This window comes from Brachycentrus maculatus, unplaced genomic scaffold (genome assembly GCF_059751285.1).
Source record: "Brachycentrus maculatus isolate JH-2025_06_01 unplaced genomic scaffold, ASM5975128v1 h1tg000091l, whole genome shotgun sequence".
NCBI lineage: Eukaryota > Metazoa > Arthropoda > Insecta > Trichoptera > Brachycentridae > Brachycentrus > Brachycentrus maculatus.
The window spans coordinates 1,724,720-1,748,558 of record NW_028280845.1 but is presented as its reverse complement, the minus strand read 5'-3'; the positions used below and the strand labels follow the sequence as shown (position 1 = coordinate 1,748,558).

At 33.8% G+C, this 23,839-nt stretch overlaps 4 protein-coding genes across 4 annotated transcripts; 2 read left to right on the top strand and 2 right to left on the bottom strand.

The window, feature by feature from the left end:
* Window positions 1-305: 305 nt before the first annotated feature.
* On the top strand, window positions 306-10,097 carry LOC148310598 (RUS family member 1). The gene is made up of 10 exons (XM_088258201.1): window positions 306-457; window positions 590-721; window positions 3,159-3,338; window positions 4,395-4,533; window positions 4,971-5,128; window positions 5,791-5,935; window positions 6,255-6,457; window positions 7,250-7,509; window positions 8,440-8,632; window positions 9,819-10,097. The coding sequence occupies exons 1-10, from the start codon at window positions 409-411 to the stop codon at window positions 9,926-9,928; spliced, it is 1,569 nt and encodes a 522-aa protein (XP_088114327.1). The 5' UTR covers window positions 306-408; the 3' UTR covers window positions 9,929-10,097.
* Window positions 10,098-11,460: 1,363 nt separating this feature from the next.
* LOC148310597 (RWD domain-containing protein 4) lies at window positions 11,461-15,525 on the bottom strand. Its single transcript, XM_088258202.1, has 5 exons — window positions 15,363-15,525; window positions 15,166-15,272; window positions 14,960-15,069; window positions 13,082-13,271; window positions 11,461-12,289 (listed from the first exon to the last, which is right to left on the bottom strand). The coding sequence occupies exons 2-5, from the start codon at window positions 15,268-15,270 to the stop codon at window positions 12,110-12,112; spliced, it is 585 nt and encodes a 194-aa protein (XP_088114328.1). The 5' UTR covers window positions 15,271-15,272; window positions 15,363-15,525; the 3' UTR covers window positions 11,461-12,109.
* Window positions 15,526-16,053: 528 nt separating this feature from the next.
* On the bottom strand, window positions 16,054-19,554 carry LOC148310596 (glutamate receptor ionotropic, kainate glr-3-like). The gene is made up of 8 exons (XM_088258200.1): window positions 19,451-19,554; window positions 19,180-19,369; window positions 18,639-18,787; window positions 18,160-18,553; window positions 17,480-17,766; window positions 17,242-17,389; window positions 16,833-17,050; window positions 16,054-16,726 (listed from the first exon to the last, which is right to left on the bottom strand). Exons 2-8 carry the CDS (start codon window positions 19,201-19,203, stop codon window positions 16,054-16,056), a joined length of 1,893 nt encoding a protein of 630 aa, XP_088114326.1. The 5' UTR covers window positions 19,204-19,369; window positions 19,451-19,554.
* A 690-nt stretch (window positions 19,555-20,244) lies between these two features.
* On the top strand, window positions 20,245-23,161 carry aurA (aurora kinase A). Its single transcript, XM_088258199.1, has one exon. It carries the CDS (start codon window positions 20,343-20,345, stop codon window positions 21,855-21,857), a length of 1,515 nt encoding a protein of 504 aa, XP_088114325.1. The 5' UTR covers window positions 20,245-20,342; the 3' UTR covers window positions 21,858-23,161.
* The last annotated feature ends 678 nt before the right edge of the window (window positions 23,162-23,839 follow it).

Genomic DNA, 23,839 nt, shown 5'->3' with positions numbered 1-23,839 from the left:
TTTTAATATGCGAATTAACACCCATCACACTAATCGTGGGTAAAGCGTGCAAATCTAATAAGCAATTGTCAAAAACGCACGTTAGTATATATTAGTTTTTTCTCGTACGCCACCTGCATCACCAGATGTAACACTCATTAAAAATAATTGTGATGGTACCCTATTGCCAAATAATGATAGGTAGGTACCTTGCAAATATTGCACAAAGAGGTAGATTTAAAAAAAAAAACCATCGTCAAGTTTTCCATCCTTCTTTGAACACTACTTATCATGGATACCAACTGCTGTTTGACGTTTTGTCGTCATTTGTTTTGACGTATAGTTTTTTGAACGTCGTTTGCTGTTGTTGAAACGTGGAAAACGCAAATATTGTGTTTATGATTTGTAATCACGTCAAACAATTTTTGTATGCATGTTTTGGAAAAGAAATTTGGAATGTCTATTAATTCCGATTCAGGTAATTATTTATATTGCACAAATATCATTTACATCATAGGCGGTTAATTAATTTATTAGTGTGAAACTTACCGGCATTTATTCAATATGTCGTATTATCGTTGTTATAATGTATATAATTTTGTGATTTTAGATAATTTAGATACTCTACATGGATCTGAATCGTCTGGTTCAAGTTTTATGCCCAAAAAGCATGATTTCCGAATATTATTATCAGAAAAGTACAGCACCTTTGGCAAAGAAATTTACTACGCTCAACCGCCAGGTATGAGTGCCCCGTTAATCAAACAATAAATAAATAAAAAAAAACTTTTATTTATCACTTACTGGAGAAGCTCTGATATTTTCCATTGCCCTCCATGGTGTTAAAACTTGGCCTCGGAGAACAACAATAAGAAATTCTTTATGCCTTCGAGTTGCGACATAGCGACTGCTCGCGGCATTTATCAAATGCTAAATTTTGGAGTCCTGGTTCCAACTCTAATGTATGGAAGTGAAACATGGAGTTGGCAAAAGAAGGATGAAAGTAGACTGAATGCAGTCGAAATGCGATCTCTTAGAAGAATGTGCGACAAAACGATGTATGATAGATGTTCGAATAGTGAAATAAGGAAGGAATGCAAAGCTGAGATAAGCATTATCGATAAAATTAAGAAAGGTGTGTTGAGATGGTTTGGACATGTAGAACGAATGAATGAGGAAAGAACGGTAAAACAAATTTATGAGCGAATGTAATTGGAAAAAGGAGCAGAGGAGCAGAAAAACGGCACGATCAGGTATGCCAAATACTTGAAAGTGGTCAGGTTAGGAGTCGTAATAATCGGCGGGTATGTATGAGGAGATGCATGAACGTGGAAGAGGCGAAGAATGTTTGCAAGGACAGAGTGGTGTGGCGTTCTATTCTCTCCGCCTACCCCTGCGGGGAAGCGGCGTGATGGTTAGTTAGTTAGTTAGTTTTTAAATTTTGCGCTGGTTTTTTGGCTACGCATCCAGCGTTTGACAAACTCCTATCAACAGCACTGCAACTGAAATATTATATTTTTTATTTACCTAATAACTGGATCCTCCTCCATACACAAGTATTATCCTTTACCCTGAGCTTCTTCACTTGCATCATCTGTATCCTGTAAACCAGTGCTCTGCAACCTTTTCTCACCTACGACACACTCAAATTCTTCCTAGAATTCCGCGGCACACCAAAAGCTAAAGTAAGACCAGGCATGGGGAACCTGCGGCCTTTTGGCTATTCTATAGCGGCCTTTTGACTGATGCCAATTTTTGTAAATAGGCATTTTTTCCATATTTTTTTATTTGCATTATTAACCATTTATATTGTGATATAATTGAAATATTTAGTTTATAGTGGGGGTGTCAAAGTTTTCTTTACTGCGGCCTCATGTTGAATGAGATAAGTGAATGTGGCCTTTGTGAAATAGAAAGGTTCCCCATGTCTAATATAGACCATTGAAAAATTATTTAATTGTATTAATTATTATCCGCCTCTGTAGTGTAATGGTCAGCACGCTCAGCTACCCTTCTGGAAGTCCCGGGTTTGATTTCCAAGGGGGGGAGGGGTCAAATAAATGTAAATGATTTTTTCAGTCTAATATTTATTCAATACTACCCTGGCCTGGTACCCGAAGCGGAGGGCTAATCATCTTTACTTCATGCGTTAACCATCAAGATAACACTAGTTTATATGATGCAGTGCCCTATGCACCATTGGGGTGCGGATAAGGGTTGAGAGAGAGAGAATTATTATATCCTACATTTTGAAAAACAGACAGTGTTACGAAAAATAATTTGTCATCGTGTATTAGATACATAATGAAAAATTGTAAAATGTCATAAGGTTGAGACTGACTGGAGCATTTCGTCGTAACATAACGTCATAATATCGCTCGCGGCGCTCACCGAGCATCCGAAACTATGGATGGAGCGCTCGGCTCGGTGTACTAACTGCCTGAATGCTCGCATCGTAACGTGGTATGACACTCTCCACCTATATGCATTGAATTTGATCGCGGCACACCTGTATCCGGCTCACGGTACACCAGTGTGCCACGGCACACCGGTTGCGGAGCACTGCTGTAAACTGTATTCCGTTTTTATGTCCAATAATCTGTAATGTAGGGCTAGTCACCCTGTCTTCATGTAACAGCGATCAATTTAAGGCTAAGATCATAACATTGAAATTCATAACGCGGACAACCGCGCCAGAGGTCAGTTGTCTTTTCGTGCACAATTTTTTTTTGTTTTTTTGTTTTGAGAATATATCTAGAATTTTTTTTTTAGATATATTTCGCTACCTTTCAATTACACTTTCCTTTCAGAAACCATATATTTATTTCAAAGAAAATCTTATTTTTTTCAATACAGAAATGGTATTTTAAGCAAATATTTGACACTAGATTATCCCTCCTGTTCCCAACACAGATTCAAATAAAAGATATTGAATTAGCTAGAAGAAACAAAAATCCACTAAATGATCTATAAACCTTGTACATAATAAGCAATGTAAATAAAAAATGCAATTCCCATCTAAAAAAAAAAAAAAACTAAAATTAGATTACGTCAAAAATTACCTGGGTATAAAGAAAATTAAGTCGCGATTTATTTTATATTGGGTCTTAAATGGCAAAATTAAATATTGAAGTCGTCTAATATCTATTTTTTTAGTATTTTTTACTTGAATATTTCAGATCAACAAGTCCTTTTAGCGGTTACTTCTGAAAATTCCTTCAGGGGAAATATACAAGATGGCTTCCGAAAATTCTTTCAGGAGATATTCTTGCCCCAAGGCTATCCGGCCAGCGTTAGCCCGGACTATACTCAATATCAAATATGGGACACTGCTCAAGCCTTCTGCAGTGCAATCACTGGTAAGTACAAAATATACTCAATTAGATTAGTTATATTATTTCAAGCTGTTTAAACTTATTGTCCATGCAAAATTAGTCTAAAACACAGGTTCTCAAACTTTTTTAGTCGCCCCCCCCCCTATTAAAATTTCTTGTCAAATGGGAAAATAAAATCGCCAGAATGTCCCATCATAGAAAGAGGGAAGGAAAAAAAATATATATATCTTACTTCTTTCCAGTGTTGCCATATATACATAAATAGATTTTAGGCTGCCGTTACAGATGACAGATTTTACTCTTAGGTAGTACTTTTAGTTTTTATACAGATTTTTGGATATGATAAAACAGAAGAATGAAAATATGTAAAGATTTGAGCATGATTAACATTTGATAATAAGTAGGTGAGAATTTGTTTTATATTGGAGGCGTTATTTATTATTGGGTAGGGTAATATTTTGTCTTGTCATGGAACATTACGCAATTTATGCAGCGTACTGCAGGATTCCCCAAAACATGTCTATTTTGTTCATGTGACCGCGTGTTCATTTTTTATATTTTTATAATTTGTATCAAAATTTCAAAGCAATGGCAAATAGGTACCTACACAGACTTTGGGTTATTGATTCTATACAGATTTTATACAGATTTCTAGACTGTTTGATTCAGACTTTTTGGTTTGGCATATGGCAACACTGCTTCTTTCTGTCTTTTTGGGCTTCCTATGCCCTGTTGAAGTCTTTTAGAACGCCCACAAGGAGGCTTTATCGCCCACTTTGAGATGTGCTAGTCTAAAAAGTGAATGAGTGACATTCTTCTTCGTGGGTTAGAATCTGTGTGATGATTTGTTGGCCTCTTCCACGGTCAGTCTCCATCCGCCTCTATCCCTCTCTAATTTATGTTTGATTATATTTATTTAAACTTTTGGACAAACAAAATTTCAGTTCCTAGCACGCATTCACTTGTTTATTTAATTAATTAGCACTTGCCCCCGTTGACACCTAACTGCAATCTGAGTATGTTAAGTTCATTCAAGAATATCTCCCATTTTTAATAATATGGTATTTTTATTTTCAACAGGAACACTGGCGACACACGCCGTAATGAAAGGAGTCGGAGTTGGGGATGTAAATGCGACACCCTTAGCTGCTACGATAACTTGGGTTCTGAAGGAAGGAACGGGAAACATAGGAAGAATTGCATTTGCCTGGTGGAAAGGGTACTCAATTTTGAGTATTTATTCACCAAAATTATATCAATTTACTACGAGAGGATGGACAAACCCGATTGGTCAAAAAAATGTTGTCTTAAATGGATGACATGTTGCATTTGCACTTATAATTCAAAGCTTTTCATTTTATTTTAAGATATGACTTGTAGTGACATCTGTGGACATATTTGGAAAGCTTTTTGAAGTTTTTTCTACAATTATTTCTAATGGAAACTTGACAATAATTTTTAATAAAATGCCTTGTTTTGTCATTATTAATACTTAAAATCTGCTCACAGCTCTTCTTAGGAATTCTTTATTTGTGACCCTATCCGTCCAGGGAATACGAAGCATTCTGCAGTGAAGCCACATTTCAAACGCTGCTATCCGATTCATAATATTCACCTTTAGGACACGTATAATATAACTTTTTTTATATATTTCAGAACAGCTCTGGATGCCGATAGTAAAAAATGGCGCCTTGCTGCCGACTGCCTAAACGATGCGGCCATTTGCCTAGAGTTAGCGCTGCCCTTGTTCTATGGATATACAACATATGTTCTGTGCATATCTACTGCAATGAAATCCATTGTCGGTGTTGCAGGTATCTATTTTTTTTTAAAGATTCATCAGTCATCAAGCTCCTTTTTATTTAAAAACAGCATTTTATTATCATCTTTTATATTTTTTAACATCTTATTTCTCATGGCAATATATCGCTCACTCCTTTCAAGAACGTCATAAATAAAAAATCGTCCATTTTCAGTTGTGCATGTTTTCGGAATGCCCAGAAAATGTACTATATCCCAGCAAAAGCGGCATATTTTTAACTTAATATATACCCGCTACAGGGCAGAAAGTGTTGTTTTTGCATTTTAAATAAAATGTATTGTTTCATTATTTTTTTAAATATACTAAATATTTTGCAAATGGAGAAAAAAAAATTCAGGTTTTACCTAAAAAGATCTGTTGCAAGTGAAAAGTTCAATAAGTGGCTTGATATTTATTTTTAATACATTTTATTATATTCCTAAACTTTAAAAACAATCTGAAAAATCACGTTTTTTGATATATGACGTTGAAAGGAGTGAGCGATAGGTCTCTTTTTTGGTAGAATATTTTCGAAGGATAAAAACCCTTTAAAAAGTCAGAAATATAAATTTTATTAGTATCCTTGTGGTTAAAATGGTGTTAAATCAAAAATATATTTGTAACCCAGACAACTTTTGTTTTCATTTATCATCATAAGTGTATTTTTAATTGAAGGCGGTGCTACGAGAGCCGCTCTGACCCAGCACCAGGCAATCCGAGGAAACTTGGCGGATGTGGCAGCCAAGGATGGTTCTCAGGAAACTGCCGTCAACCTGATTGCCTCCTTTGCGGCCATTATGATCATTTCCTTAGTGGGACAGTAGGTTGATACTATTTTTATATAATATTGGATTATGGAATGATATTTTGTGGAATTAAAGACATTCATTAGCAAAAAAAACTTTGAGGGGGAGAAAGATATTTACAACATAAGGCTAACTCGACGTCCCGAGACCGTTTGACGACGTTTTAATCTAATTATTTTTTGTATATCATTATCATCATCATCCTATTATTATTATTATTATACATGTCTTGATAAGCGCCCTTGAGGAAGTATTTTGCGAAAATGGTGCTGTATAAATTATCCAAATTATTATTAGTATTATTATAATATTGATTTATTTTTTATTTTTCAGAAATATTTGGCCAGTATTCTTCATTTTCACGGCGTTGCACCTAATTTCCAACTACTGCGGAGTGTCGGCCGTTTGTTTGAATGTGTTTAATTCCACTCGGTTTCTGAATGCGGCTCTCATCTTCCTGCAGCATGAGACCGTTATGCCGCCCAATGTCATAAATTCCCGAGAACCAGTCTTCTTCTTTCAAAACCAATTCACAGGTATATGGCAAAATAACAATTTTTTCTCTTGTTTATTAATCATAGTAGGCAAAATAGAGGGTCGACAAGGTGTGGGCAGAATATAGATCTCCTTGGTCCAGAATAAACGAGATTGCATGGGGATCAGGACCATCGAGGCGCTGTTTAGAGCTGCCCAAGACAAGGATAATTAGTCTCATTGATAGTCAACGTCATTGATAGTGACATGATACGCACAGAAGAAGAAAATTTATTAATCAGTTTAGAATTGTGCCACAGTTCTTTAAAAATTAACCATGCTGATGATGTAAACTAACCATTACACCCCTTGGCCGCAGGGGTAGGCAGAGAGAATAGAACGCTACACTACTCTCTCTTTGCAAACATTCTTTGCGTCTTCCACATTCATACATCTCGTCATACAGACCTGGACCGCTCAAGTATTTCACATACCTGATAAGTTTTCCTTGGTCTTCCTCTACTCCTTTTTCCAACTACATTCGTCTCTTTTTTAAACTACTTTAAATTTGTTTTACTGTTCATTCCTTACTCATTTGATCCCAACCATTTGAATACAGAAATTATGTAAATAACTTCCAAATATCAAATGTCCAAAAATACAAAAATATCTATAATTTATATTTGAAGCAATAACTTTGTGATTTTCCATTTTATAATTAAAATATAACTTTGCTTTAAAATCACTATAAATATTTTATTTTAACTTAATTATAAAGTCTACCGCTTCTTACAAAAATATCTGTTTTACTACCATGTACCACCTAGTATATTTTTATTTTTTACTTTTGGCAGATAAAAAAATATGCGGGTACAGAATAAGAGTCGGTGATTCGCTCAAGTCTCTCGTGGCGTCGGGTAAAGTCACTCTGGAGAACATGGAGAATGCCATCGACACTTACCAGGACGCCGGGTACCTGATTGTCTTCGACATGCACAAGAAGGTCATCCACATTGTTCTGGAAGAGAAGTCCACTTCGGAAGACATACTGAGCGGATATTTCAACGCGGTCATCTTTGGCATCATTGTCAGCATGATCAGGAAAGAGTCTTTGGTAATTATCCTGAATTATTGTGTGGTGTGCAAAGTGGTGTCCGACAGATATCAACCTAGCCGGATCTAACAGGGGGTTTGAAATCCCCCATATGTGAATTTAAATTTGATAACTTAGTATTATAAGAGCTACATACTCCATTTTTTGTAATCCTAACCTTTCCGGGAGTATGGATGTAAATGAACATCGGTGCGAATTTTCCTCAAAGGAGTATCGACGTTAATGAACGTTCAAGTCCATCTGTCAATTGGTATGATGTAACTTGTATAGCAATGACATCTGTGGATATTTGTATGTAATGAAGTCATACAATAAAACCCAGGATGGTGAGCTTGATTTTTTAGTACATATTATTGTTACATAATTTCTATATTCATAATGCATTTTGTGAAAAAAAAACATTTTTCATGTATAAAAACCCACTCCCCAGAGAATGTTTGACAACAATTATTGTTCTCCTGGAAAGGTTAACTATAATATTAAAGAAAATTTTCCCTTTTTTATATTTATTATTTAAAATCGTTAAATGTTTCAAAATATTGTTTTTGATAAAAAGTACAATCAGTCGGTACCGCGAGATCTACGTACTTAAATTAAAAATGTAAAGTTTGTTAACAAACTTACATCTCATAAATTTATTCACACTACTTAAATTTTTGGAACTAGATATGTATATTGATCGATTGATCTGTGTACTGTGTCACGAGATTTTGTGACGCAGTACATATGAGTTCATCACAGCCATCTATGTTGCATCGAGGAAAGCTTTTACTAAGCAGAGGCTCTTTTATTTGTATGAAAGATCCTGTGACAGGTAAAAACCCACTCTGCGACAACTTGATTTCTATTTTCAATAATGGGCTGCTTAACCGTACAAAAATCAGATGAAATTGAAATATTACTTTAAAAAAATATATTTATATGTTGCAGATGCAATTAAATGAGAATAGTGGCAGCAGCTCGTCATCCAACATGTCGTTCCACACAATGTGCGACAGGGCTCAAGACATCCACAGCGCAGAAGCTGAACACTTCAAGACTCCGTCCCTCGAAGTGTACAGGGAAGTCCAGAAAATAGCCGCGACCCAGTGGGAGTGTTTTAGTGAAGGTCTCAAAGTTGCCGGTAAAATTATGTTCACAAATTATGATCAGTTGTGTTTTATTATTTAATTTTTAGATGGGAGGTGCATTTATTATTTATCTTGTGTATTTATTACCTTGTGTATTTATTATTTACCTTATGTACAAGTTTTACAGATCATTAAGGCCCAGCATTCGTTGAGTCGCAACTAAATTTTCTTTAAATCCAGGTAACATCTTACATAATAGATTATTTTCTTAAAATACCGTTTTTGCATTGAAAGTTTTTCTTCAATATAATTATATGGTTTTGAAAAGAAAACAATTATTGAAAGGTAAGGAGTTAAAAAAAGTTGTGAAAATATTTTCATATATATATTTCCATACAAAAAATATCCAATATATATTCTTTAATAAATCAGGCATGCGCGGACAAGTGACCTTAGAGCAAGTTAATGAATGCTGGGCCTTAAGTGGATTTTTTTTTCCAAGTAAAAACAAATGTTTTATTTTAATCTGTGGTTGGGAACAGGAGGATCTAGTGTGGGCCAAACAGGAACTTCTCAGCCTTTGCTTATTGCTGGAAGGATACCACGTAAAACTTCTCAGGAGAAGCCAAACTGTCGACTGTAGTCAACAGACCTTCCGTTTCACTAGAAGAGGGTGCGGCATTTTGTGTCTTAGCTTTGTTTATGGTACCAATGCGCAATGTTCTTCACTATTTTTGTCATGTATGATACCACCTCTTGTGAGAGTTCCTTATCAACTATCAAGGATCCGATGTCGGATAGGTCCTCATCCAGGCGCCTGTAATGCGCTGTTTGTGTGGTGAAATAGGTTTTATGCAACATTTTGTATTATTTTATTTTTTTAAAGAGAAATATTTGTGTTTTTATTATTTACACAAATATTTCAATTTCACACTATTTCTGTGACCCTAGGCGGCTCATTATTAGAAATAGGTATCAAATTGTGGTAGAGTGGATTCGTCCGAGAAACTCTGACTTAAGAGTTCGCGACACTAAACACGGGACCACAACCCGACACGCATTATTAAAAGCATTATTAATATTGTGGTATGGTAATATAACACTCTCATATCTGGGTCACATATTTTATGGGGAGAAATACTACCTTTTAAAATTGATTATGAGGGGAAAGATAGAAGAATGTCGGAAGCTGGCAGAAGACAAAAATGATGATATGTGGGTATTGTTAATATTTTACAGGTTGGAACCTGGATAAGAACTTGATCATCTCACAGGAATGGAGAGCAAATTGGAAGAATGAGGAAAAAGAAGGTCTTAAAAGAGCTATTGGTTTATTAAAATCAACCTAGAAAATATTACCAAATAAGGATATACGTACTTCAATTGTTATTGCAATATGTATTTATACATTGTCACTTATTATTATTTATTCTTAAAATAAACTACTTTAAGAAATCAAACTTTTTAGATATTGTTTTTTTAATCTTTGATTTGGAGTGTTATGTGTAATAGTTTAAATGAAAATGACTACGACAGTTAGCGTGATCGAATTTACGCGCAACATGTTCACGCACCGATCAAGAGCACCGATCCGAAGACATATGGAGAAAAGCACAAGCCAATCGTCGTTTTAAAACGCTAACTGATGTGTCGGACGGTAAAATTCCGTGTAATTTAGTGGGCCCTAAGTCTATTTGTATACTGCAGCTGTCTAGTTCACAAATGTCAAATGTTATTAACGTAGGACGGCATTTGCAAAAATTATAACATCTTTTGATAGTGATTAATTTTGTGCCACCCTGTACTATTAAATCTGTGAAAAGTACATTTCTACTGTCTGAAAATCCATATTCCATATTCTCTCATGCAGAGCCGCCCGGTTGCAGGGTTATACGTTTGTGTAATCAGTTTACTGTCGGAAGTTGTCCTGGAACGTATATTAAAAATGGATTTAAAAAACGTATGGACTGATTTTATTAAAATTTATTTAAAAATAATAATTTGCAATACAGCTACAATATTCGAGTATGTAATTTAACAAAGTTCCCTTCAATTTAAATTTATAAATATAACAAGCAATATGTACACACAGTCAAGCCCGGATATAAGTGAGACCTCTTTATAAGAGAAAAATGTCCGGATCCATTGGGCTCTCTCATATCCAGGTTTGACTGTACATCAGATTGTAAATTATCTAAATAAGTATTCAATAATAATAAAATTATATTATCATACATAAGTTATGTACAAATATTTATTTATTTTACTTTGTTGACCTTTTTTATGCAGCAATACTGATACCGTTTGCAGAAGTTTTAAATACCACATTTGATTACGTTGTCCAAAACTCGGTTTCATCTATATGAAAATGTCAAATGTACTTGCTAAATTATTAGATCTGTGATCCTGTTAATGTTTGCCCATGCAATGAAAAGTCATTTTCTCTAGTAAATAATCATCTACCAGTATCCATTTGCCAAAATGGTTATTAAGTGAAATTTTCAACAATAAGTATGAATTTAAAAAACCCTGCACTTTCTCTATGGTTCTGTTCGTTTGACAGAATTGTCAGTTTGCCAGATATTTTATTAAAATGCTATTTTTAAATACCTATTATTCGATACCTGACATTATCATTAAAGATAAGTCCTTAAGATCATTACATTAAAAGACATTGTGAAATGGGTGTCACGCTACATAGTAAAACATTTTCATATTAGTTTTTTATCAAAAGGCTCTCAAAAGTTGCAATATTCAATTTTTTTAAATTGAATAACTATCAAATAAACAGTCTGAATGAAGAAATACACATACATTTTAAATAAATAAATTGAAGCGTTTAACATGTTAATATGTATTTATATTTAAAAATAAAATAAAATTATTGATATAAATTTACTATTGATTTGAGGAACATATAGTGTTATGATAGTATATATGGTGTTTTACACGCTGGCTTAGTATTCCTGCTGAAAAGATAGGCATGTCTCAAAACCGGTAAACAAAATCTCGGAGAGTGGTTATACACTAGCACAACTAACAAAGTAAAGGATATTAAGATCTTTGAAGCAACTTTTGGATAATTTTTTAACCACTTAACAGTTGAATTTTGGCGAGAAAATTCATCGCTGCAGGAAATCATCACCCACAAGTCGAAACAAGACTATCCGAATACCGCTCGGGTTATTCTATAAAAATCACTTTAAACAAGTCGAAATGTGATTTATCTGAGCAGTGCTTGGACTTGTCATTGCAATATAAACTCCTTACCTGAGTCTCAATTAGGCTAGACTAGGAACTGGTTAATGAATTTGAGAGTTTACAATGTTGTCCTCCAAAGGGTTTTTTTTTGGCAATGCACCCTCCAAAGGGTTAAGCCCTTAACAATCAGTGTGAGATTATTTAGAATTTTTTTATGCTTATTACAAAATATCAAATGTATAACCATCAAACTGAATGGAGTAAATTCACAGAGCGTAATTTTCTAATTCAATGGCCGATGTGACAGTGGCACTGAGAAGGAGTCTCGGCTAGGTGGCGAGAGGGTGCTGCGTGCGGGGGCCGGGGGCCTGGGAGAGGTGCTTCACGATATCCACCCAGTCGTACCCGCGGGGCTTCTCGCCGCCCTTGCCCCCTTCCGCACGATCCCACACCCTCCGCTTCTGCGACTTGGTCAGCTGCTCCTTCTTGGGGCCCTTTTTCACCTCATCCTGAAACGCATTACAGCTGTATAACAATCAAATAACATAGATCTGAAACTGCGCAAACTTATTGTCAAAATGTATGTTTTTATTTTAAAGAATAACCCACAAAGTCTTTAAGAGGCTTGTCTGCAGGTAGGATAGTAAGGATATGGAGGGTAAATGAGAAAAATATTTCACAAATACCCAGACCAATTGAAAATAAATCTTTCTTGAATTTATTTTGCAATTGGCGGGAATCAAACCCGCGACGCCAGTTTCGCAGTCGAGCGTCTACCCAATTATACCATAGCGCCTGTATAGAGTGTGTTACTGTATGGCTGACATGCTTATCTGAAAGAGATAAGAATAGGCTAAATGCGTTCAAGATGTGGACCTATAGAAAAATGCTAAGGATATCCTGGAGGGACCACATCTTGAATGACGAGGTACTACGAATAATCGAAGAAAGAAGGCACCTACTCGCGACTATATCAGTAGCATAAAGAACACAGAACTAATAAAAATAAAATTAGCTTATATGTGACATAGGGCGTTTGTGCACTACGGAATTTTACCATCCGGCACTTCAGTTAGCATAATAAAACTATGATTGGCTTGTGCTTTTGTCCATCTTTCTTCGGATCAGTAATCTTGATCGGTGCGTGAACATGTTGCACGTAAATTCGATCACACTAAACTGTCGTAGTCGCTTTTATTTTTCAAAACCGGACTGCCGGACGGTAAAATTCCGGGTAGTGCACAAGCCCCCATAGGATAGTTCTGCATCCAAGTAACAAAATGATGTAATGAAGTAATTACCTGAGTATCTATTGAAATTTTCTCTACATCAGCCGTTACATCTGCAATAGGAGCGGCAGTTTGGGCTTCTAATAATTCCGTTGCTTTTTCTTTTAAACATTCGAATATTGTATAGGTCATGGCGCATCCCAACCATTGGTCCGCCTCTTCTTCAACTGTCGATACTATTTTATCTTTAACGGATTGTAGTCTGGAAAGGCAACAAACAAACAAAAAAACAAAATTAGTGGAGATTTTGAAAATTGGTAATAATATTTGCCAGTACCATCGAATGTCAGAAAATAAATTATTACAATTGACTTTTTAGCAGAGGAAGACCAAGGAAAACTTGTTATAATCAAGTATTGCAAATACTTGAAAGTGTTCAGGCCAGGAGTCAGAATAATCGGCAGGTATGTATGAGGAGATGCATGAATGTGGATTAAGTAAAAATGCGAAGATTGTTTGCAAAGGCAGATTGGTGTAGCATTCTAATGTCTCTGCCTAGCCCTGGGAAGAAGCGGCGTGATGGTTAGTTAGTTAACTGACTTTTTTATTAATTTACGAAAGAAGTCATTTGAGAAAGATAAGGAATCTTTTTTCATAGAGCATTTTATTTTTTTGACATCTCATCAAAGATGAAGAAGAATATGGAAGTCTGGGCATTTACGGGGCTGACGACCGTCATAGGCTGGTTTAAGTGATCACTTTACACACGTGTAACATTCACCAATTCTACCATTTATTGACAACCGCACTACTCAAATTCTTGGAAGTTCTATAAATTTGAACCTATTTTGAAACATTGTTCTTGAATCACTAGAACTTCATTAGAGACATCTATTGATGAGATGAAAAGAAGCTTTTTATTGAACCGAAACTCTTTTATTAGTATGTGATTTCCGAATCCTTGATTATAATCACACACATGAGAAACGCCAGAAAATATCATTTTCATTTTTATTATTTAAGCTTATAATTTGACCAGATAATTTATTCTCAACAAATAAGCATCATCCAACTATTGTTATTTTTAAATAATTTTTCGACATATGCTATTTTTATAATTGATCGGAGGTAGATCCATCAATTGTCATACTTCAAAATATCTTCTGAACCTAAGTGATGCCTAGGGCACCGCATCGAATCATAACGGTGATGAATCAATGTCATCAGTCCTGTGCTCTAGATTTATGAATATAAGTGGAATATGTCTGATGGAATGCAGATAACGTAGGTGAAGAAGCTCAGGGCACGCAAGCAAGGACATTATTGCTATGGGTTTTTCCTTTTGGAAATAAAAATAAAAAGGGGGATGTATAGGAAAGGAAAAGGACAATAGCAACAATGTTTGGGCACATACGTGAGTAAGGACTCACACTGACATGTGTAAGTCGAACACTGCCAATATATTAAAGTCTTTTGAGGATAAATATCGAGGCAGCAATACGGCTGTCCAAATTTAAAACACAGTAAGGGACATTTTTTTTGTAGTAGGTTTTTTTTGCATTTTTGGACTAAGTAGTCTACTTAGTCCATAAATGCAAAAAAAACCTACAAAAAAAATGTCCCTTACTGTGTTTCAAATTTGGACAGCCGAATAGCTGGCATTTAAAAACAAAAATATCTTTAAAAATATAAGAAAACTTTAAAATAAGAGATTGTTTTGAATAAACTGAATAAAACTATAACTAAATCACATTTATTTGATAATGGTTTGGTATTAAGTCAATATTGACTGAATCAATCGCTAAATGTGACAAAAATGAGGGTCTTGATCTTAGTGAGAAAAATAGCTTAAACGCAATTTATAGGTTATGTAGCATAAAAATGCATTTGTGACAAAGTTTTTCGCTGTTATAACATCATATTTGAATTAAGAATTAGTAAAATACTTACAAATTACGATTATAAAATGTGTCCATATTAATAGAAGGCCTTTCAGTAGGATAGTTTGGTCCCCATGATATTTCTAATAAAAACGATTTTGCATCCTCATTTTCTCCATACTGTAAATCAATTTCCAGTCACAAATAATAAAAAATATATATATAAAAAAGTCTTAACATCATATAACAAGAAAAACAGAATGTATTGAAATTTACCTTATACTGATAAACGGTAGATGATATTTGTTTAAACGCCTCATCCCCATCATAAATTGAAGAAAGAACTTCCCTTTCTTCGGCTTGTGATTCTAAGTCAGTCATTGCTGTAAAATATTAGAAAAATATATAAAGCAACTCGAGCAGACGTGGTATACGTATATAAGTTAATGAATATGTTTCGTCGAGTGGCTTACCTTTATCATAAGATATGATATAGTCCTAAAGAAATACTTTGTCAGAAAATTACCATTTATTTATTTAATAGGTTAAAATGATGTAAAATGTATGTATCTTAGTTACTCTACACATGTGAATCGAAAGTTATTGAGTCATATGTTGTAAACGTCAGTAAACGTCAAAAAAGTTCACCATAGAAAATACAAAATTCCATTGAATATTAGTGTTGCTCGCTACAAATTTTAGTTGCCAGCAAATAATTAAAAAAAAAAGTTTTTTACCATAATTCAAAATGTTTGATACAAAAAAGGAAACGTTTGAAAAAATTAAACGATGTATTTATTAAAAAATTGGATGTTTGATAAGCCTTTTTTTGCTTATTTCTCAAATATTTTTATTTACCAAACTCTTATACTAACCTAACTGTGACACTATTGCTTATAACTAATTTTAGTGCGTATGCTTGCAAGATGTCATTATTTATATCTATAAATTTAATATTTAACAACAACTCTATAAACTTCCTACGAATGTCAGTCAACTCTATTCTTACGTGCCTACAGATTAACTTTTTTCTACATTTGTGCACCTCTCTTACATTTCATATAAGTCAATCATTTTGTACCAAATAGATTCTTCAACTTCTTACATAATACATGTCTTCATCGTGCTATGTATAGTGTGATTAACTTATTGTTATATTATTATTTATTTCTTATTTGCATAATACAATTGCTGTGCATAAATATCAAAATTAGGATCTCGTTTGACTACATAATTCCAATGTATAATTTCCCCAATTAATGCAAAAAATCCAAGGGTGAATCCTATACCAATTGCAACAAAACCCGCATATAACTTTTGTAAACTCATCAAAGCCTTAACATTCTCTTCGTCCGATGACATTTCTGAGTATATTGGGACCATGACATCGTTTAACCATTTTTCTATTAGTCCTGCCTCGATGATTTTTCTCAATAATTTATCTATCCTAGGTTTGAGTGGAGAGTTCTTCTGCAAGCCAATAGAAATTGGCATGTGAATGGCGCAATCGTGCATTATGTGTAAATTTCGGTCTCCGGTTGAATTAGAAGTTGCATTTGTATTTTCATTGTCAGATTGTTTTGTATATTTCTTATCATTATTGTGTTGCTCTTTCACTATGGCATATTTTAAAAAGTAAATATTATCGTAGTATGCTAACTCTCCTTTTGTTATTCTTTTAACACCCTTGCCAGCGTCGTTGACTGTTTCAAATTTGCTTCCAATTTTTTGTCCTGTTTCATCTAAAGCAGATCTGAAAAATTCTTTCGTCTGATCACCCCAACCTCCGCAAGCAATAGTGCTTTCCGCTAGCTCTTGAAGTGTATCTATTGTCACCCTTAAAATATTTACAGACCCGTTAATAAAAATATCATTTAATGAGTATTACCAATAAATATTTCTAAATATAAAGATAATGTGTTCAGAAAAATAATAAAAATTACCTTGGCGCTGGATTCGCTAATATGGCGGTCATACTTGCACGGTACGCGACGACGACCAACACACAATATAACCAATACCATCCAGTGAGTAGCCTTATTGACCATGCTGGTGGTAATTTTGGCAAAGAAACCACCAAAAGCATTCCATATGTGTATAAAATACTATTTGTTAGCTCTTCGAATAAATAAAGACCCTGAGGTCTGTTCGATTTTTTCTCCTTTTTTACGAAATCTGTCAAAATAATTACCAAGTGAATATTTTGAAATAGAAATACGTATATATCGATTAAAATTTATCGTACCATTTGAGTTTTTATTACATTATTATTATTATTTTATTGTATTTTAAAATAAACTGATTCTAGAATGACAATATAAACCTACGTGTATGCCTGTGAATTACATATACTTTTATCTGTTTTTCCAGCAAATCTTTTTTAGTATCAACCTTTTTTTTCTCACTCTCCTCGTTAATATGCTTATGAAATTTTGCCAAATAATAAAATATGAACCCAGTCATAAATAATACTATCAATACAGTTACCCACATATAGAGCCTTAAATAAAGAAATAATAATTAGTAATATTATATCTTACAATAAGTTCAGACAATTAGTGAAAATTAAATTCAGTGAGTAATTGCTTACTTAAATGGTAAAATTAGAGTTTTCCACGAGTTATCTGTTAATGATTCGGGTGTTAAAAATGTTAAGCACTGTGATATATAAGGAATTGTCAAATCGGTTAGTTGAAGGTGGTATGGTGTGTAATGCAAATTTCCCAAAGCGATGTCCGCTTTTCCTTTAACCATTTCACCCAAGAGTCCAGAAAATGACCCATTCAACTGTTTGCGACCCCACTGTTGCTCGTCGGCATTCGTGGGTTCATAAACATTAGATTTAAAATTCATCACTGATGATAGTGCTCGTACAATCTGAAAAACAAATTTATCTGGAACGAGAGTTGGTAATGATTTTTGTCTTACAACGTATCTAATTCTTCATACTACTGATATGCGTGGAAATAACCCTGAAAAATAACATTTTGTGCTATACATGATAAAACGCACTATCTATTAGCACTTATGTTCGAGAGTAAGATAAACATACAGTAAAAATATTTATTTTGGGATTGTTATAAATGATTTATTTTCCATTTAACACCATAATTATATAACAACTGCATTTCAAATATTAAGTTTGAGAGTAACTTTTTTTTAAATATGCTTTATAATATGCCATTAAGCTAATAATTACTTGCCGAGTTCACTAGCGCCATCAAGGTTCAGTTTTATGGATCCTAATGAATTCAATGAATAGGAAATCACCTCAATTTCCATTCCGTTGAATAATTTATTCCCATTCGTATCCTTCTTCCGACCGCTCTTTACTACAGCTGGAATATGTTGGAAAGTGACTACTTGTAGCGTGTGTCCATTTAAATTAGATGTCTTATCGATAAATAATGATATCGGTTTGTAAGCTTCGTTAGTTTTCCAAGTTTGTACTCTCCGAGGAACCAAAACTTCTTGTATAGGTGACGGAAATGGAACTGTACTGATTTCGAACCAAGCACTTTGGTTATAATTTTTTTTGTTTTTCTCATGATATCTAACAAAGGCAACATTTACAATCCTTTTCCAAATATAATGCATATCTGAAGAAAACAGTCTTATATCGTATAAAATTATATACTTCGCTCTAGTATTTATTACACGATATCTGTAACAACAACACGTTTTTTGAAAATTTATTATGGCACATTAAAAATATCTATAATAGAGTTATATTTCTGGAATTTACAAACCTATCACCAAATTTTAGTAGACGTGAAGTTTGCAAGCCATTTGCTATAAATATTAAATATAATATACATCCATCTCTTCTGATTTGGCGAATAGATTCCAGCGTTTTAAAATTTGGGGATAGAAGATCTTCTGAATCTTCTACAACGACCTTAAACGGAATAGAAAAAAAGCTGACTAACTCAGACTTTGGAAGGTCAGTTTTGATACATACTATCAATCATGTATAAATAATAATTTTCAAGCATTATCTGTCTACTTATTTCAAACAGTTAGGTATATAAGGTTGAACAATGTTACTAATTTTTGGTTTCTAGGAAAAATTTCTTTATAGCAATAAATAAGCCCACCGATGTACAAATACTATGTACACTAAGCTTAATAAATAAATTTATATATTTCCTATACGCTAGCTAAACTTTGCACATTATCTCGTTAAACCTTTGAATCAAAAAATTTAACTCCAATAAAAAAGTTGAAGTAATAGTTTTGCATAAAAAAGAAACTTATGTGAAGTAAATAATATAAAAAAAAACAACTCACCATAAAGTATGAAACGATTTTCATTTGTTTAAACCATTTACCACCAAATAAGTTTAAATAAACATTATCACAAATTATTGCGATACAGTTCACATTATCTATAGTAGTCAAATGGTTAATGACACCATTTAAAATATATTCAACATCTCTTCTGAGTTGGATTTCAGATTTTATTTTATCGATTCCGTGGCTTAAATAATATACAAAATCATTAAAATTTTATTTTATTTTGAACTTAACTAAATCAGGAATTTAAAAAAAATATTTTTACCTAACTTGCTGGTTCAAATTTGGATTAAAACAATTAATCGGTCTGATAACACAAATTAAAATAATACACGATACCGTAAGTCCTAATTTAGCTAAGTTTCCTCTTTTATTTTTTGAATCGCAGCAAGGCATGGTAGGTATCTGTTTTATAACACTACTTTCGGAACAAAGATATCGTTTGATATTGTACGTGCTAAAGGTAAAACTGGATGGAATCGAGTTTATGTTTTAAATATAGGAGTTACGCGACTCGATTAGCTAGTCCCGATTGATTGACATTTCCAATCAACTGAAGACGATACTTATAAAAAGTTCACGATTTAAAAGGATTTTTCATTAATAGAGGTTTTAAGAATTAAATGCATGTTTTTTAAAATACTTTATTTACAAAAAATATGTTTCTATAAGAAGGGATAAATAAAATGATTTTTTAATTGAATTATTTTACTTAAACAACAGCTGTATTCAAATAAATACATCATGTATTGAAACAGTTTGAAATAATAATAATGAAAATTATATAATTGTTGTTTACAATTATAAAATGCGAGGTGGAATATTTTGAAACATTTTCTTGACTTTTTTGTAAAACAGTCACCACTCAGTACTCTTGGAAGTTATTTTTATTTTTAGCGAAAAGAAGTAGGTACATGTTAAAGTTATTTTAAAACTTTCTTAATTTTTTTAAATTCACACGTGGAAGCTGCATTATATTTCAAACGCTTGCATTAGGTATTTTTCATTTATTTAAATAAGTAGGTTCTTGACAGTAAACATAAATGAATTTGTCTATGAATTTTTAAATCGCTGTCGCCGATTGTAACCGTCGCAAATGTCGGATAGATTTTTGAATTCGTAATTCGTAACAATAATTTGAAATATCCTGTGTTCAAATGGATCGTCTAAAAAAAGCTGATAACAAAGAAAATGCTGTAATAAGCCAGTACAGAGTGATCAAGCCCAGTGTCGACAAAAACAATCTAAAAAATAATACAGTTGCGGTCAATTTACAGATTCCGGTTTATCAAAATAAACTTTACAAAACAGTGCACACGTCGCAGTATGCTTCTAAACCTCTTAAATCCACAAAACCGGTGACCCAGACCAGTACGGTATCAAATAATCTCCCAAGACCCGGAATACCTGTGAAAAAAGTAGAATCTAGGATCAGTACTAATAAGCTTTCGAATTTGAAAAATGATCGCTCAGATGTCAATAACCCTAGACCCATTGCAAATAAACCAGTTCGCGTCGAATGTAAGAAAGAAATCGTAACGGAACCGGTGAATTTGCGGGAGAATGTTTCTGGTGAAAACCATCCTGCTACTAATGTGACAAATAGCGCTCCAATAGCCAATATCGCTCCAATAGCCAATATCCCTACACCAGTTTCTTCCGAAGAAATACGCCCGCAGTCTGTTAAAATGCCGATAGCTGAAAGTAATCCACTAACCGCTATCCCAGTTAGTAATGTTCAACCGGCAATGAGTTCTTCTAATGAAATGTGTACTAGTAAACCGACTGAAACAAAAACATTACCAAATTCTATGCCCGCTCCATCGCAAAATATCAACGGAATAAATCAACCGGCGCCGGAACAAAAGACCGAGAAAAAAATATGGTGTCTAGAAAATTTCGACCTAGGCAGACCACTGGGTAAGGGTAAGTTTGGGAATGTTTACTTGGCTAGGGAAAAACAGTCAAAGTTCGTGGTGGCCATTAAGGTTTTGTTTAAAAATCAAATCCAGTCCAACCAAGTGGAGCACCAAGTCAGGAGAGAAGTGGAGATCCAGACGCACCTGCGGCACCCCAACATCCTGCGAATGTTTGGGTATTTCCACGACGATAAGCGAGTTTATCTGATTTTGGAGTATGCCCGCAACGGAGCTTTGTACAAGCACCTACAAGACCAGCCCAACAAGCGGTTCAACGAGAAAACTGTCGCGACTTATATCAGAGATCTTTCCAGAGCCCTCGTGTATTGCCACAGCAAAAAAGTTATACACAGAGACATCAAACCCGAGAATATTTTGCTAGGGAGTAACGGCGAGTTGAAAATTGCCGATTTCGGTTGGTCCGTGCACGCTCCGTCATCCAGAAGATTTACTCTGTGCGGTACCGTAGATTACCTGTCTCCGGAGATGATCCAAGGTAAAGCGCACACGTACACCGTGGACTTATGGAGCGTGGGTATCTTATGTTACGAGTTGCTCGTCGGTGAGCCCCCCTTCAACGCCAAAGAGTATGGCATGACTTACAACAAGATCCTGACAGTTGACATGAAGTTTCCTAGCTTTGTAAGCGCGAACGCCAGGGACGTGATCTCTAAGCTAGTGGTTGTGAACCCGGAAGGCAGACTACCCCTGGAAGACGTCCTGAAACATCCGTTCATAACTGAAAATGTTTGAAAACCGCAATAGTCGCATCTGAGACTGATTAATCCCACAAAATTAAAGAAATTTTTAGTCTATTTTATTATTTTTGTGGCTCGAATATTTAGGTAAAACAATTAATTAACTTAATTAATTCTAGGGTTTTCATGCACTGCTATTTCATTAACACTTTGACAGATAAGGATAATATATTTCCCACTTAGAAATTGTTTTTTTTTTGCAATGCAGTGGACCCTCTCATAACGAGTATAGTTCGTTATAGAATCTTACTCATTAAGCCAAACATTATTCATTTTGACTGGCGCGGAAGTCCCTACTCACAAGTCAATGTTGTGAAAAGTGATCTGACCTTTCTCTGTAACTCGTTGCGAAATGTTGCTCGTTAGGGGGCAACTTTTTCACTTTTTTTTTGCTCGCTATGCGAATTGCTCATGACAGGTTCCACTGTAATTAGTATCTGGTTAAATTATTATTAGACTATGTTAACAAAAATTGCCATATTTGTTTGAGGGATGAAAAAAACTTGTATGTAAAAAGTGTTTTTACTACTGCCAATAATTTAAATGCGTAATTTCATAATATCTTAATTTGATAATGATTTTGAATTTGTATTAACACATTAGTTACGGCAATGTTTTGATAAAACTCTATCTTGAGGCGGGCGACATTAGACAGCTGTCCGGAAATATAAAATATGTCAATGAACTTCATATTTTGAACTTGAGGTTGAACTCGAAAACAATACAAAAACGGTTAAATGGTCTCTAACGTCTCAAAATAAAATCATGTTAGTCCACAAATCACAAAAGTAAAAAAAATGTTAAAAACACTAATAAAATATTAGAAAATAACAACACAGTTTAACAACCGCCGAAAACTCAAAATCTGCGAATAAAAAATGATTTATGGGCTTTCCCCACACGCGTTTATTGCTTTGTAAGTACCAACTGCCGACTTAAAGTAAAGGACAATGATCTTTGTATTTTATTTCATTTTAGGACAAAGAAAAAAACGCACCGTCTGTATCCATTGTTTAAAGTTAATTTGTAACATTTCCTTCAAAACAGATTACGACCATTAGCTATGTTTTGAACCAGTAAATATGAGTATTATTTTTTATATTACAACGACATCTATCCACTACACAACAAAAGCAAAAAGGCCAAGAGATTAGAAGTTTATGACGTGTTTTTTGTATACTAAATTGAAGGTAGCCGAAATGCACAAAAATGTGCACCCCGCCACCACACAAGGTTTCTGAAACGCACAAATATGTGCACACCGTACACAATGTGTTAACAAAAATTGCCATATTTGTTTGAGGGATAAAAAAAACTTGTATGTAAAAAGTGTTTTTACTACTGCCAATAATTTAAATGCGTAATTTCATAATATCTTAATTTGATAATAATAGTATAATTTTGAATTTGTATTAATGGCATTTTCATTATTTGTAAATATTTTTTAATGTATTTTTTTTAATGGTGGTATTATTATTACGATTATTTTAGTTTGTAAAATATAAAATATTATTTTGTACTGAGAAATTAGATTGAAAAATAATTGTAAAATGCTTTTATTTGTATATTTTTACATCCCAACATAGATGAAGAAGGATATGAAAGTCTGGGTATTCACAGGGCTTATGACCTCTCATAGGCTGGTTTATCTGGCTTTTTTTTTATCTACTAATAGAATTGAAGATGCGGGCAGATAAAAATTTTGTTTCATGGAAAAAAACAGTTTTTCTTCTTCAGTTTTAGTACTGCAGAAAAGTGTTTTTTTAAGTGAAAATATAACATGATTTTGCGGTAATACTTTACAAAAATGGCTCTATTTAAATTATCTAAAATCATTATTATTGAGATTGATTATGTCAAGTTTTCAGAAATTAAGTGTTTCTTTCCACTTATAAAGGTGTTATATATCAATCTTCCATATAACTTAATAAATTCCATAAACTAGAACAAATAGTTGTGTGTATCTCTAACAATAAA

Bases quoted from the DNA above. Each gene is read 5' to 3' on its own strand.
- LOC148310597 (XM_088258202.1), bottom strand. From the start codon at position 15,270: ATGACTGACTTAGAATCACAAGCCGAAGAAAGGGAAGTTCTTTCTTCA. The intron at 15,070-15,165 runs GTAAATTTCAAT...ATTGATTTACAG, and splicing joins CTACCGTTTATCAGTATAAG to TATGGAGAAAATGAGGATGC. The intron at 12,290-13,081 runs GTAATTACTTCA...AATGCGTTTCAG, and splicing joins AAATTTCAATAGATACTCAG to GATGAGGTGAAAAAGGGCCC.
- LOC148310596 (XM_088258200.1), bottom strand. From the start codon at position 19,203: ATGAAAATCGTTTCATACTTTATG. The intron at 17,767-18,159 runs GTGATTTCCTAT...TTTGTTTTTCAG, and splicing joins TCAACGGAATGGAAATTGAG to ATTGTACGAGCACTATCATC. The intron at 17,390-17,479 runs GTAAGCAATTAC...TCTTTATTTAAG, and splicing joins ACTCTAATTTTACCATTTAA to GCTCTATATGTGGGTAACTG.
- aurA (XM_088258199.1), top strand. From the start codon at position 20,343: ATGGATCGTCTAAAAAAAGCTGATAACAAAGAAAATGCTGTAATAAGC.
- LOC148310598 (XM_088258201.1), top strand. From the start codon at position 409: ATGCATGTTTTGGAAAAGAAATTTGGAATGTCTATTAATTCCGATTCA. The intron at 5,129-5,790 runs GTATCTATTTTT...TTTTAATTGAAG, and splicing joins ATCCATTGTCGGTGTTGCAG to GCGGTGCTACGAGAGCCGCT. The intron at 7,510-8,439 runs GTAATTATCCTG...TATATGTTGCAG, and splicing joins TGATCAGGAAAGAGTCTTTG to ATGCAATTAAATGAGAATAG.